Source organism: Haliaeetus albicilla, chromosome 3, assembly GCF_947461875.1.
Source record: "Haliaeetus albicilla chromosome 3, bHalAlb1.1, whole genome shotgun sequence".
Classification (NCBI taxonomy): Eukaryota; Metazoa; Chordata; class Aves; order Accipitriformes; family Accipitridae; genus Haliaeetus; species Haliaeetus albicilla.
Window position 1 is genome coordinate 26,443,189 of NC_091485.1, and position 16,060 is coordinate 26,459,248.

Consider the following 16,060-nt stretch of genomic DNA (forward strand, 5'->3'; position numbering starts at 1 on the left):
TTAAGTTTTCCCCTTTCGTGTATCCTCAAGCATTGAGGCTTGGAACATGCACAACATAAGTTTGCCCTGAGGAGACAAGCCACTAGCACAAGGAAAGAGAGAACTGCTGGTCTTGCAAGTTCATCATTCTTTCTGCTCTCATATTACAAGTTAACATTAAAATGTGGTTCACAGCTGACATATTTTCCCATTTCTTACAATCATTTCCAGCTAACATTTCTGCTCTTTATTGGCTATTTCTTTAGTTATTTGATTCTCTTTCTTCTCAACTCCTGTTGTTCCAACACTGATTTAGTATCTTCCCCTCATCCCAGCCTGGCCTACAACGAAGTTCCTGCCCTATGTCACTGATGGGCTAAAGTACCACAGAAGAGAGAAATACCATGTGAATTACTAACTCTGGGGCTATGTATGCTGGATAACATACTAAACAGACATCATTCATCCCTCAGTCTAGTAAGGAAGAAGGTTTTCAAAGAACACAAAAGAGGTCCAAGTTGCACTGAATTCATACAATTAGCCCAAGACAGTCATTAGTTACAGCACTGACAAGACAGTGCTGCTGCCAAGGAATCTGGTCATGAAAAAAAAAGAAAAAAAAAAGTCAGGAATCTGTCCACATTTGTAGTTCTTACTGAATAAAGTGCCACAGACTCTTGTTCTGCATCCACTCAATGTCGGCATTTCTGATATTAGCTAACCAGTTACTTATCAAGCTCCTGGGGTGTTTGTTACTTCTCTTCAAGGGACCACAAGTGTTTGCACTTTTTTTTATTATTATTTTAAACCAGGACATCATTACACTGGGGAGAATGCGAGGGTAGGAAAGTAGGATAAACACAACAACAACAAAAAAATCCCCTACCCCTCTCAGCCAGTTCTTTGCTTTGATGCCAGTTAACTATAAGTGTCAAGTGTGACCATTTGTTTAGAGAATGGAGGTAGTCATTTCCTGGTTGTAGTCTGCTAGGCTACTGTGCAGCCATCCAAATGTGTATTTTGCCATAACGCACTATTGACCACTGACCTTATTTCACAGTTTTCTTACTCTGCAAAGTCCTGGATATTCTATTTTCTTGTGTTTAAGGAGAATGAGCCAACATAGACAGGTTTAGAAAACATGATCATTTCAGATGAAACCCAGGTTTAGGGCTGTTTTAATGTGGATATCCTCTTTTGAAACCACTGAACTGAGAAAACTGGAAATGGAAGTTCACACTGTTTGGCTAGATTCTCATCAAGCAAGTCTTGCTTATCTGCAAGCATTGACTGGCTAGAATCCAGTCACAACAGAGCAAGTACAAGAAGCTTGGATTTATTTCCTCTTCCTTCACTTTGGCTGAAGTCGGGATGTTTGGGATTACTATTGTCAGATGTCACACTTGCAAATCTAGAGCACAGCCTCAGATATAAGCTCACCCTTGGAAAGGCAAGATAGGTTTTACAAGGTGTTGAAGGCAGGCTTTGACACCCAGGCACATTAATGTGTCAGACTTAGTCTCTCAAGGCACACTCTGAGGGAAGTTTACACTACCTCCAGTACAGCCTCCCACCTGCTCCAAAAGTACTTTATTCCAAGCCAAGTGTCATTGCCACATCAGATGCAAGTCCTGAAGGAACTGCTGTAGCACTGAAGACACTCCCCATATCCTGACTTTCTAGGGACATCTGATTATCCAGAAGGTAATGACGGAAGGATAAAAGGCTGTAGGGAAGAGAAGGAAGACTGAGGATTGCAAAAAGTCAGTTACAGTCTACAGCCTGTATTTTAGTTAATCAACATGTGGTTATGCAATTACTATCTGGTAGTACTTAACAGATCAGGATTTGTAGCAAGACATAGTGGTTTTGCTAGCAAGGAGGCACAGTAGCAGGGGTAGTCATGCTGCAAAGGCTGTTCGGCCTGAATTTGTCTTAGACTATTTCCAATGGAGTACTCTACAGGAGCAGAGTGATTGAAACAGTCAGTCTCTGAAGACTGACTGTGGAAGAACAGAGATTTAACTCAAGTTTCACACAACCAGAACAGTTCCCCCAGAGAACATTTTAGTTACACTTCTGTGTCCTCTAACATTTAGAAGAATCAGAACTTAGAAAGCAGAGATTTCACTGTGTATGGATTCCATATTCAGAATTATTTTGTTTAACCTAAACCATCATGAGCATGTTCCCTCTAGCCTCCTAGACCTCCCATTAGCAAGCATGTATTAGCTGGCTGGCCATGTATTGCTAAACTGGAAGAGTAACAGCTAAGGACCATCTTTCCCTTCACTAGCTGAGTCTCTTCTATGGTCTAGACTTTCACAATACTAACACTTGACTTTGAGCAGGAATGCTGACCAGAGACCAGTTTGCTTGATATAATACAGGACTGCAGATTATGCCATTTCATTATGCTTTCTTGACTTCAGATTATGTTTAAGAACACATCTGAGAAGCTCTGAAACCTCTTCTAAGCACAATAGACTTCAGCAACTTATTTATGGATACTGTTGCATGAATCTTAAGGTGCTTTTATTCCAGCTGTTTAGGCACTATACACAGCGTCATGAATTTTTGCAAAGGACATACTTGGGAGGGTGGAGGACTTCAGCTCCATCAAGCTCTGTCTAATTCTCCTATAAACTAGTTCCCTGAAGATGAAGTAGCACGGGTTTTGGTTTTACAACTTGTTTTTCTGAGATGAGCACATTAACTACTGGGAAAACACAGACACAGCTGAGTAGTCAAACAAAGGATGAGTAAACTGGTGATTAAGAATGAGACTTGGGAAAGGGATAGAGCTTGTTCAGATAACAGGCTTCTGCGCTCTTTAGAGCAATGTGTTCCCTCTGTCATGGCTGAGAGGAAAGGTAGTTGCTCTCTCCTCTCTCCCTTTGCAGTACTATCTTCTCAGTGCTCCTTAACAGTTAAATGCTGAACAAAGAAATACCAGCCTGTGTAGAAAGAGCGGGATACACATCCACCTTTTTGAAGCAAGCAGAAACACACTCATGTAAATACAGAGAAATATAAAGCTACTAAATGAATAAAGAAATAGGGCAGTCTGCAATTGCTAGCAAGCTTGCAAATCCAGCCCCAGTTTGAAGTTTTAGTGCTCAGCAAGCAAGTTGCTTAGCCATAACTATGTTGGCTATGCATGTGCAAAACTTTAATGTTGGCCAAAGACCCAGATCCAGCTGACCAACAGTTTTACTTTCTTTTCCCAAGTAACCTAGTATACTGCTAATGGTAAAAAGCATACATTTGTCCCAACCATTCCTGAAAGTGCCAAGAGCTGTAGCTGCTCCTACTACACGATAATGAAACACGGCCTTGCCGCCGCCCCCCCCCCCCCAAAATCATCACACCTAGGAGAGCACAAATAAATGACCTAATCTTCTCTGCAGCCCTGATAAAGGCTCTTTACCTCCCTGAACCATTCCCTGTCACCACAGTCAGTTTTGTTTAGTATTATAAAGCTCTGAAGTTGGCATAAGCATGAACACAGGCAAAAAGAGGTACTGATTCTTTGTCTTGTTGATACTTCCAGCTTCTGCAAATTAATCTGAGGTTTTCTGTACATTACAACTATCTGTACTCTGCTTTTATGATCGCTTCCCTATGTAACTATGGCCTTGAGTCACAGGACAAAAGCAGCTGTTGAAGTGTTTTTTTATTACTCTATTGAGCACTCCAAAGAAAGCAAGATTATACTATCAGCAACAGTTTCACTACATGTGACTTCAACAGTGAGATTACAAACATTCGAGGAAGGCTACTAACCTTTACAGTTGATATCAAATCTTATTTCTCCTTTGTCCATGGTATCCAACAGCTGTTTAACCTCTTGAACATTTCCATTTCTAGCATCATGGAGAAGCTGCTGTTCTGCTTCAGTACTCATCTGTAATAAAGAAATGAAAGAACCGATTTTGCAATCTCTTATGCTGGTATAAGTTATGGCTTAGTATTATGTCACTTTTCTCCCTTATTTAATACTAACACTGGTATGAGAAAGATAATTATTTCCTCTGTAGAACACATTTAATGTGCACACTGTTTTCAACAGTCCAGCACTCAGTCATGCCACTAAGAGGCATTAAAATTCCTCATACAAAGCAGTTAAATAATAAAATACCCATGCTTTCTTGCTCCTCGGTTTTCTAGGTTCTAAGTGTGCCTTGGGAGTACTGTACACCATAAACAAAGCAAGCTTTGCTACAAGCATAACAAATAAATGCTTACTTTTTCCTCATAAGATTTTCACCTTTACCCTGTAAGGTTTCCACAGGCAATAAGGAAAAAAAAAATTATGTATGCCTATTAGCCCAAGTATTTCTTCAGAATTAACCGAGACTTATTTTGGCTGCCAACCCTGGGGAACAGAATCCGAGTTCACATTAAGGTCCCAGATACCCATCAGTGACTGGTACTACCAGCTCTTGAACTCTGATACCTGACCCTCCAACCTTGACTTGAAGGGGAGTCAGATACTCCAACAACTTCTTGACCTTATCTTTAAGAAACACAATAGTACAATATAAAGAAGTGTCATGGTTTAACCCTAGCCAGCAACTAAGCACCACACAGCCGCTCACTGATTTCCCCCCCCACCCAGTGGGATGGGGCAGAGAATCAGGGGGAAAAAAAAAGTAAAACTCATGGGTTGAGATAAGCACAGTTTAATAGAACAGAAAGGAAGAAAATAACAATGATAATAGTAGCAATAATAAAATGACAACACTAATAAAAGGATGGGAACATACAAAACAAGTGATGCACAATGCAGTTGCTCACCACTCACCAGCCAATGCCCAGTTAGTTCCCAAGCAGTGATCCCCCCACAACCAACTCCCCCTAGTTTATATACTGGGCATGAAATCACATGGTATGGAATACCCCTTTGGCCAGCTTGGATCAGCTGTCCTGGCTGTGTCCCCTCCCAACTTCTTGTGCCCCTCCAGCCTTCTTGCTTGCTGGGCATGAGAAGCTAAAAATCCTTGACTTAGTCTAAACACTACTTAGCAACAACTGAAAATATCAGTGTGTTATCAACATTCTTCTCATATTGAATCCAAAACATAACATTATACCAGCTACTAGAAAGAAAATTAACTCTATCCCAGCCACAACCAGGACAAGAAATTCACATGCAACTATAAAACATCACTAGCCAATTCTCATCTTACCATTGCTCTTGAAATACAAAAAAAAGGAGTATCTACATCTTTCAAAGAAGGGAGAAAACAAAACCTGTTAGCATAGCTATTTTTACAGCTCTCTAGTAGACAGGGAGCCTTAGACCTTTGGGCAAGTGATAATGCTACTCACCAGGTCTCTTGCAGAATGCAGTTATTAAGTTATGTCTTAACTAATCTTTTTCCACACTGACAGCATCACAATCTGAAGTAGTTTTGCCTTTTTTTTTTTTTTTAATGTTATTACAACTAGACCCAGATGCAGCACAGCTCAGCACAGGCAAAAAACAATTTTAATGTCCTATTTAAATACGCGCTTTTAAGACGTATCAAGAAGCAATTTTAAAAGCAGCCTCAAAAGACTGATGCAATACACAATTTATTGCTGCTAAAAACACTAAAAGAAGAGGTGGTCCAAATTTAGTATCTCCAGTTTAGCATCTTTACCTGACACACTAGGTTTACCAGATACTGCAGAATCTAGATTTCTAAAGTCAGTTAATGATTGCAAAGAACATTATTGGCCTCACGTAGTTAGCTTTCCTATACCAACAGAGGTTTTGATTGGTCCCACAAACTGTTCACACTCTGCTGCATTGGACAGGCAGCTTGATTGCACCACACACACTCATAGCCAAAATTGATGCAGGGAGCTCTTTGACTACTGTAAGATAAGAAGCCACTCAGCAAGAGACGAGACAGTGAGAACACTGGGTAAGCAACAAAAAGCCTGTAACAGTGACAGATCTTGTAATATTCAAGACGGACAGAAGCCTGGAACAGGACAGACTGCCAAAGCACTAACAATACAGAGAAGAGAGTTTTTCCCTACCTTTTGCTCAAACAGCAAAGGGACAGAGGGAATCTGTTTTCAAAGAATTTGACAGAGAGACTAAGCAACCCCTTTCTGGCATGTTTCAGAAGAACAGACTGGATCAGTCACCTGCAATCTACCACAGACACAGGATACAAATGCCTTCTCCAGCAGTGGTTAGACAATAGTCTTGTTTGTGCCTGCTTTTCAGTTCTACTAGAAAAACAAAACAAAACAGTACTAGTCCTTCTAGTAATCCTTTGGGCCCTGAAGCTACCTTCTCCTTTAAACAGGAGTGTATCCACTTGTCTGAGCCAACACAGCACAGTTTGTTGTTACTGGGGCAGGTATAATTTTCCTCAGTGAATCAGTTCTACCAGTGTCTAGCGAAAGATCAAAATCATATATGTTAATGTATTATCAGTCTGTAATACTTTATCTGAAGCTGAGCGATACTGTTTCAGGGGGACACAGAATGCAGCACTGAGAATCATCCAGACAAAAGCTAAGAGTACACTTAGAGCTCATTTTGCTGGCCTACCTATCAAGGATAGGGGAAAAAAAACCAAAGCAAAGCTCATCCTTCGTTTTCACCCCCTCCCACACAATATTTCTTTAGCTATCTCTCAAATGTCTCACCTAAGAGAAACATACTCCTATCATTACCCCTATCATTTGTCAACATCCCACATGCACAGCAGGTATGAACAGCAATGCACTTTCAACACATTAAGAACCTGCAGTTTCCATTTGATATTGATGAGAAGGAAGAAAAAAAACTGTTTGGGAAGGGAACCAAGAAGCTGATCCAAATCCACAACTCTTGTATGCAGCAAGGCCAGTTATGTACATGAGCAGAATCTTAAACAGCTTAAGATACATGGAAAGCTGAATCACTGCGTAAAATTACTTGCATGATTTTTCTCCCCCCAAATAGTCATTAGGTTAAAATCGCTGATTTGTTTGTACTCTTACAGCAAATATTAGCAGTAGAGTGACATGCATAGTAACATGGCTAAGAAAGGTCTGTCTGCTTCACTGGTTTAGTCCCCAAAGACTGCCATTTTGGCCAAGCCTCCAATTTCAAATACACTTTGTAAGCTTGAAGCATGCAGTGATGCAGAAGAATGACTGTCTGGCTATTAGTCATGGTTAGAAGGATCATTCGCATGAAAATGTTCCTACAATTGGGGCTGGAAAGTGAATCTGCATGCAGTTACTCATCAGACAAGTGATACAGAACCTAAAGTTTTAACTAACAAGCTAAATGAAGTGCCTAAGTGAAGCTGGCAGCAAAGAGGCTCTTAATAGAACTTGGCACAATCTTGAAAAACTGTTCTAAGCAACAGGATTTGCTCTATAATGGAGCTGAGCAAGCACCAACATAAGTCTGAGTGGCAAGTTTAGAGTATGGAAAGAAATCAACACACAGGCACTCACTACTATGCACTTATAACTGTACTTTGCACATCTGCACACCCCCTGCAGAGGGAGTTTATTTGACCCACTACCAAGAGAGCTCCAAAATTCCCACCCACTGGTTTTGAGGTACCAAGCCAGACCATCAGCACTGAGGGAGAAACTTAATAGTTTAGTTTGGCTTTATTAGCCATAAAATACTACTGGCAAGTTAATCTATATGAATTTTGCTGCCTATATGCAAAGCTACTAGCCACTTGAGAGCAGACATCTGTTCAGTGGTGTTGCCATCATTACTTTATTCATTAATTAGCTGATATAGGTTAAACTGCCTTTCACAGCTCATCTTTACGCCTTGTGCTGTTGAAAGGCTTGTATGGTAGTCTCTACAGTCACTGGTATACCATGAAAACACCACAAGAACAATATTTAGTGTCTCCTATAAAGATGAGATGTTACTGCAAGGCACTTCCATTGAACTCATTAGGACTACTGGAGCAGTACTTGAGTGCTAATTGAATCTTATCCTTTAAGGAGTTATAAAAAATAGCATTGAGATGCTCTGCTTTTATCTTCTTCTAGGAGACCTATGCCAGAGTGACCTTCTCACACTATTACAGCATCTATCTTCACATAGGGGTTGTTTCCAACAGAGCAGAGAACCCAGGTTACCGTTCTGCCCGCATGCCTGCTTAAAAGCGTTTTGCAGAATACTTAACCACAAAAGGCCACCTAACTACCAATATACAAACTATCAACTTTGCCCAACTGCTAGAAGCGAGTATGAGCAAAAAGTTTCTCACAAAGCGGTCTATGAAGACCTAAAGCACCATCCCTGACCACGGTGCAGAACTATTGATAACACCCACTTGCTTTTTGCTTTGATTTCTTCTCATGCTGGGGCCTCCTGCCATGTACACAGCCCAGAAGTGCAACAATACACAATAAGCAGAACATGGTTGGTTGTCACTCTGCTGCAGCTCAACAAGCAGCAGAAGCAGTACTGGCACTGCCCAATTTAATGTTAAGGCTGAGTCAGCAGCCACTGGTTGCATAGGAAGCTTTCTCTTCACAACAAATAGTAAGGCTGGTAAAAAGCACTGCACTGGCTAGTATTTCAAGATATCTCCCTCTAGCAATGAAAACTAGATTCCTGTAGGAAAGGACGATACTTGCTCAGGAAGACTTTGTACATGTCCCAGCACGGACATATTATGATGTGATGCTTGTAAAGGAGGAGGACAAAATGGAGCAAACCACACAAACAGACAGAACCTGTCTAGAAACCCACACAATACACTGTACTGACAGGAGTTGCTCCAAGAAGAAAGAGTTGCCACACTAGAAGCACAAGCGATGTTATCTAAAAGTAGTTATTTTAATTTTCAGTTAAAGGGTTCTAGAAGTTGAACATGCTTCTGTGACAGTCTCATGGTACTTCATGTGAAAGCATCACCTATCTAAAATCAAGTTACTGTCTGCTCATTAGCAATTAACACAGATGCAGTAACACAATACCTGTTCAATACCACTGCCAAGGCAATAGTTATTTAAACTAATCCTCATTCTTAGGCACCTTCTGGCTGTTTTCCGCACATAGTTTAGCTTCTACTACATCAAAGACTTCCTTTCAGCCCAAGAGCTCTAAATAAGCTTACCACAGCTAGGGCAAGATCTCAACTGGATCAGCAAGCAAGTGCAGTTCCAAGCAGGTAAGAACTTCAGCAGAACCGCTGTGAGTTCTCTACGCGCGTCTGGAATCGAGCAGTTCGTTTCTGTACCACTAATTACACACTTTTTAAGGCGACAGGCTCATGCGTCACAGCAACGGCACTTCTTGCCAAGGGGAAAGGTGCGCTCAGACCCAGGGCGCGGACCACCGCACCCCGAGGCACCGGCCGCCCCCCCCGCAGCTCCGGTTGCGGGGAGAGGGAGGAGGAAGGGCCACCCACGCAGCACAGCGGGCGCCCACACCGCTTCCCGAAGGCCAGAGCCCCCCCGCCCCGGCTACCAAGGCCGCCTCTGCTTCGGCTCCTCAGCCTCCAGCCGAGCCTTATTTTGGGCCGCCCCCCGCCGCCCCGGCGGACGGCTTGCCGGGTCACGCTGTGAGAGGCTCCGCGGGGGGAAGCAGCGACACCCCCACCCCACGACACCCCCAAACACGCTCCCGGCGGCCACAGAGGCGAGGCGGCGCCCGAGGCTGCCAGCGAACCGGGGTCCTCCGCGGCGGGCGGGCGGCCCGGCGGGGGCACGTACCCCCTCACGCAGCGCCCGCCCCGCAGGCCTCGCCTCCACGGCCCGGCCCGGCCCGCCCCGGCGGCCCAGCCGCGCCCCTCGCAGCCGGCTCTAACTGAACTTGGTGCCCCTCCCGCCCCGCGGGCACGGCCGGCTCGGGGGCAGCCCGGGGAGGAGGTACAGCAAGAGGCATAATAACGGCACCAAGAAAGCAAACGCCGCAGCGGGAGGGCACGTCTCCAGCCGTTCCCGGGTGTCCCCCCCCGCCCCACGGAAGAAGATACGCCCGGGGCGGGTGAGCTGAGCTGACCCGCCGCCAGCCTCGCCTTGCCTCACCGCTCCGCGCAGCTCCTGTCGCCGCCGCCCCCCCCCCGCTGTGTTATACGCACCGGCCCCGCACGTGACCTGCGGCGGCGCCTCAGCAGCGCGGACCGCTCCCCCCCCGCCGCGCAGGGCGGGCGGCGCGGGCTCCCGGCGGGGCGGGGCCTGGCAGAGCCCCGCCCCGCCCCGCCCGCGGCCGCCTCGGCCCCCCACCTCCCCCAGAGGGCCGGGTGGGAGTGGGTGGGCGGGGTCGTTCCGCACGCGTGGGGCCGGTCTCGGGAGCCCGGGGCTTGGCGCAGCCCGCTGGGGCCTGCCCGAAGAGCCGGGAGGGATGAAGCAGGGCCCCGCGCCCGCCCGTTTTCTGAGAGAAAGCGGCCCGCACCGCGCGCAGCCGGCGGCGGCCGCCCTTCCTAGGGAGGGACAGCGACGCCCCTGCGACCGCGGGGGCTGCCCGACAGATAGTGCCCTGTTCGCGCTTGGGTTCGCCTGCCGCCGCAACGCGAGCTGCGGGGCTTTGGCTCCCGTCTGCCCTGAGAGCACCCCAGTCCGCGCCTCTGCTGAGGGGAGCTGCGAAGGGGGGACAGAAGAGGCGGCGGGAACGCGGAGACGCTGACAGGCCTTCCAGCGGCGCGGAGAGGTTGACAAAACGGCCTCGAAGGAAGACTGTAAGAGGACAAGAATCATGTATCACCAGAGGGGGGAAAAGGGCGTTCTTGGAAATCGCTTCAGTCTTGTATACAAACGTGGTGCGAGTAAAAGGAAATGGTGAATGCATGCACTGCTCCTGAGAACGGCGTGGCCGACAGCAACCTAAAAGAGCAAGAGGTTGGGTACTGCTGGCGACAAAAAGTAAAACACCCCCTCATTAAAAAAAAAACAAAAACAAACCCCCTTAGTCCACCACTCCTATCCCCTCTCTTTGTCCTGCCTGTATTTATTCTCCCCTACACCTTTCACCTGAAGCCAGTAGCTGGCACCTTGTTTTTCTGCCTTTAGCACCTGAGAGGGGTTTTGCATTTTGAAAGCTCCCACAGTGCCTTTAAAATCCTGCAGGAATTTATTAAGGAAGCAGGGAAGCTTTGCGGTGTTGAGGCATGACTGAGTCTGTGTCATATGCAGAAGGAGCACTGAAAAGGCAGGGCAGGAGCCACAGGTGCCATGAGAAACTATCTCAAAAGATTAGGATGAAACTTCTGTTCTAAAAGTGGGCAAGTTTAAACCTGAGCAATTCTTGTGAAACTCTTGAGACATAAATAACAAGGCATGCTTCATTTTTCTGTATTGTCTATAGCTACATATATTTTTAATGTTTTAAGAATCAAGTTCCAAAAGAAGAAATGGAATGGTTCCAACACCTGCAGAGGTAACACAAATTTGCTGTGTTTGGACTTTCCCTGCTTTTCATTACTTTAGATTAGTTTATCTTAGTTAAGAGATCTGCTTCCAGGGATGATTCAGCAGCAATAAGTATGTGACATCCAGGAGGCTCCAGTGAATGATCCCATTGACTTTCTTTCCTTAGGAGCAGGTCTTCAAGTTGCTGTCCTTACTTTCAGAGCGCTAGCTGTTTCATGCCCTGCATTCATATCTTTTCCTATGCTCTTGGCCACTGCTGTCAGTCTGCCTAAGCTTCTTTCCTTTTATTTCTCCGTCTTGCTTCTGGCTTTGAGCCATCCTTCACAATGCCATAACTGCTCCAAGCAACCTCACAATAAAATCAAGCGTCCCTCCCTTTTTCCTATTTTGCACTGTATTTTACATACATGAATACTGTATAAAAATATTCGAATTATTTCCTCGTATTTATCAGGATTTTTGTAATAAAATGAAAGTATCAGCATCCCCCTACACTATCACCCGTTGCAATGCAGCACAGTGTTTACAGCAGAGAGCTTTACCTTTCAGCCAGTCAGTTATACTGTAGCTCCCTGTTCTGCACCAGGGAGTAGAAGCAATTAATTGAGAGGGACGGTGACAGGTTTAATTCTGAATCTCAGTAAGAAAGGCCTGACAACAAATGGCTTAATAAAACTACTGTTTTTAAAAGACAGAATAGGGAAAAGTAATACAAATAGTGAGTAAAACTTATGTCCCTTCAGATGCTGAGCCCCACATTCCTGCAGCATTGGACTGACCCTGGATGGACTTCTCCCACAGCATGCTGCACAGATCCCATCCATGGAGGGAAGCTCCTCCTCTGTCGTTTGAGCTATTTTAATTTTCTTACAAGAAAATAGCTATTTATAAGGAATGTGCACATGAGACCTTCTTGCTAGATAAAGGCAAGGCCACGCAGGTGGTGTAATCACCTGCACCAAGCCAGAGCTGCCTGCAGGCTCCTCTGTGACAAGTTGCTGGTGGAGTTTATCCTGCAGCCAACGGGCCTGGTGCCCCACAGCACAGGCCTGAAGGCAGCACAGCACTGACCTGGGCCTGCTCAGCTTAACTGTACTGCGGATCACCAACTCCTGGACGTACAGTGGTCTCCTGTTCAGTTATCACTACACTCCCCCTGCTCCCAGCGTCTTCAAGGACCGTCTGTTTTTCACCCATGTTTTGCCTCCTTGCACGTCCTGGAGGAATAACCCAGTGCGTTTTGGACTTTTAAGTGTGGAAATGAGAAAAACAGTGTTGCTGATACCAAGGGTCCTTTCTGGTTTGAGCATTTCTTTTATCTTTTTTTTTTAATGTCTTTCCTTTTTCAGATAACCTGCTGAAATTAGTAATGCAGAAAGCATGAAACGCTTCCCATGTTAGGGTTGAATGCACTAGCAAACAGCCTTGCACAGAACTTACTGAACAGTTTTGTAAGTGATTTTCACAGCATACTATATTTTACATGTCTCGTATTCTGGGATGGGGCTGATGGGGCAACCTGACTGCAGAATTCAAAGCTGTAAGGCCACAGCGCTTCCTGAGGAGAAACTTATTTACGGAGGGAGCTTCTGCTGGGCGTAGTGCATAATCAACTAATTGAATTCATTGCTGCAGGCAACCAAACCCTATGATGAGAAGTATTTCAGCTGGAAATTTTGAAACAATACCACTCTTCATTGCCATTACTTGAAAGAAAATAACCACAGTATTGTGGTTGATGTCATCATTAGCAACTATACAAGCCAAGATGCTGATCGTTTCTCATTTTGCAAGGTACCATTTGCAGCTTCTCAGATGAGACAAACAGCACCTCCCTACACCCCTTTCTGCTTCTGCACAGTTGACCTAGGTTGCTAGTGGTTTATCCAGGGCTGAACTAAGGAAGAACTTTTAGAAAACGTTTCAGACTTGGGAAAGGGACAAGAATTACTGGGCATTTATATTGCTACCCTGCCTGAAACTTCACAATTTTATTTATGATACATAACTCTTTACTGCACTGACACTTTGTTTTCTTCCTCTTCAGACTAGGGCATACCAGTGAAACTTGCGATATACAATTTAGCAAGGGAGTGTACACGTGGAAATGACAAATGGAGGTAATAAATGATACAGGTTGCACGTGTGTTTTCATGCAGTAAAATATTTAATGACTGAGTGTTCGTTAACTGACCAACAGTCATTGGACAGAAACAAAAAATTTTCTCCTTAGTAGCTTGCATGCAGCCTTGGTGCACTTGAGAAAGTTGCTCCTCAACTCTGGAAAGCAGTGCAGCATGCACAGGCCCTTGTCATATTTCCATACCGATTTTACTTACTATGCTGGCAAAAGACAGGCACAGGAGAATTAACTACTCTGCTGACACTCTCAGATGTCATTCCTGTAGACCTTCTCCCTGGATTACCAAGAGCAACTTCCAGTGAGTGATGAGAGCAAATTTTCATGTTGTTCTGAACTGCCTGCAATAGGAATTTTTACAGATGGGAGTCTGTTGCTGATGTTTATTTCGTACATTGCAGGAAATAACCATGTAATGAGTTTAATTTGTAGATAGTGTGAGCTGGATTAACTGCTGAGATTAGGAGTGCTTTTTGCTGCTCAAAGCAGCGCTGAAGCAAGCTTGGGCAACTTCTGGAGGTATTCTCTAGCAGAAAAAAAATCATAGAGAAGAGTTCATTTTAACATGCCCTTTTTATATGAATGCAGGCATGGCAGGAGAAAACATGAGAATTCATTGATCCTCTTCTGCCAGAAGGCTCCTAAAACCTGCTAGCAGTTATTACTTTGTAGAAAAGCCTTTGGATATCTCTAGCTCTACAGAAGACAACTGTACACTGCTATAGCCAGCACACAACTGGGTTGTGGCTAGAAGAAACATTCTTAAGCAATGTGTAAGTCACCTGTACATATACTTCCCCTTAGACTTACCAGACATGTAGTCTTAGAACAAGATTTAGGTTTGTTTAATGCACTTTTTTCTTGTAGTGGAATCAGTTTGGTTTGGGTTTAGTTCCAAAAGATAAATTAGCTATACGTGGAGAGCTTGTAATTACGAATCTTATGGCTAATTTATGTCAGTTTAGAGCACAATCTAGCAAAACACATCACTGTGAAACTGAAATCACCTGAACTACTTTGTGCTTAAATGTATATATGCTCCTTATTGGATGGCCCAGATTGAGATTTATATTGGATGTAGAGTGGAATTGGAACATTAGAGAAAATTTTGTGTTCTGTTAGTAAGTTACTATAGCAAAATGCTGTCATTGAGCTATTATTAAGACAAAGCTACAGTACTGGCAAAGCCTCAGTAGAAGAAAATCCGGCTCAAAAACAGAATACAGAACTGAGGGCATTAGCTGGTAGTACATGACAGGACATTGTCCTTATTTGTTCTTAATCATCTTCTTTTTTTATAAAAGAGAAGTTGCAAATATACCATGCTGCTTGAACTGTTGCATGCAAAATCAGGCATGGTTATTGATATTTTACTCAAATGTTTTAGTTCTTTTATATTTCTTAGTTCTGTATTTTTCACTTATTTGTGATTCAATCCTGATTTATCCTTTTATATTTACATACTGCAGCCCCATCAAAGTTAATAGTCAAAAGCCCATCAGCTGTAGTGAAGATTTCATGATACATACTTTACATATGATTCTTAGTCACAAATCAGAATTCTTCACTCATATCAATTGTGGCATTTTATTTCCAATCAGCATTTACTTTGTGCTGTCAAACTCCATACTGTCTTCCTAACATCATTCATGTAACACGCTGGGTTATTATGCAAATCTAAAGTTTCTGAGGTTTGGATCATGAAGTTAAAAAAATGACTAGCAAAGGTAAGAGAATTTGCAACAAATAAAGCTCACATAAGCTGAAGTTATATACACAGGGAGAATGAGCGTTTTCAGCTAGTTTCTTTTTCTTTATGGTAACATAAAAATGTGGCTATTTACCTCCCTCCTCTGGACAGATTTGGTAGTAGAAGGTAAGCAGTATTTCATTAGAAACCATTTCTGATTTTAAAAATATTTTTCTTTTAAAATTGTTGGTAGCTTTTACATGCATTGCATTCAGATAACATTCTTCTTATTTATACTGTGTAAATATTGCTTCCTTAACTATGTGAATATTATATATATCTGATTTAAGCTTTTTGTGCCCTAGATTCTAGTTCCAGAGAGGCATCAGTAATTACCCAGTGTATGACCTTGCCCTGACAAGACAGGACCAAAGGTTGGATTTAGTAACCATTTCAAATATCAAAGTTCATGCACTGCTGTGAAGAGTATCAGTTTGGGAGATGCCTCACCATAAAGAACAGTGAGGTTCAGTTATGTGCTAAAGGAAGACCCTAGGCATATGATCTGAATCTCTCAACCTTCAAAATTAAATCTATGTACTTCACATCTTTTATACATCTGAGAGGGAGAAAAATGTAGTCTCTTCTCTGCAGCAATCTGTAGCATATTAAGGGTGCCTACCTTTCTCAGAGTTCTCTTTAAACTAACGAACTGCTTCTCTCCAGTCTTTTCAGAATTCAGGCTTTCTAGATTTGCGATTGATTTTATTGCTTTAATCCAGACTTTAGTTAGTGCGCATCCTTCTTGAAGTGCAGTCCTAAATTGGACACAGACTCCCAGCTGGGGCTTTAGTGGTTCTGTACAAAGCAGGATTACCTCACATGTCTTACATTACCTCACATGT

General features: G+C 43.7%; 1 protein-coding gene across 6 annotated transcripts in view; it reads right to left on the minus strand.

Annotated features, from left to right (window-relative positions):
- The window catches only part of OSBPL1A (oxysterol binding protein like 1A), a 78,231-nt gene extending 68,175 nt beyond the window's left edge, over window positions 1-10,056 (minus strand). For 2 of the 6 annotated variants that reach the window (XM_069779185.1, XM_069779182.1), the window contains exons 1-2: window positions 9,985-10,003; window positions 3,766-3,886 (exon numbers count right to left, since the gene is read on the minus strand). In XM_069779185.1, the coding sequence (XP_069635286.1) occupies window positions 3,766-3,886 (121 nt within the window). In that variant the 5' untranslated portion in view covers window positions 9,985-10,003. Of the gene's footprint in view, window positions 1-1,553; window positions 1,706-3,765; window positions 3,887-9,979; window positions 10,004-10,037 lie in introns of those variants that run through there. The other 4 variants (XM_069779184.1, XM_069779183.1, XM_069779186.1 and 1 more) reach the window with 4 other exon arrangements.
- Between the last annotated feature and the right edge of the window lie 6,004 nt (window positions 10,057-16,060).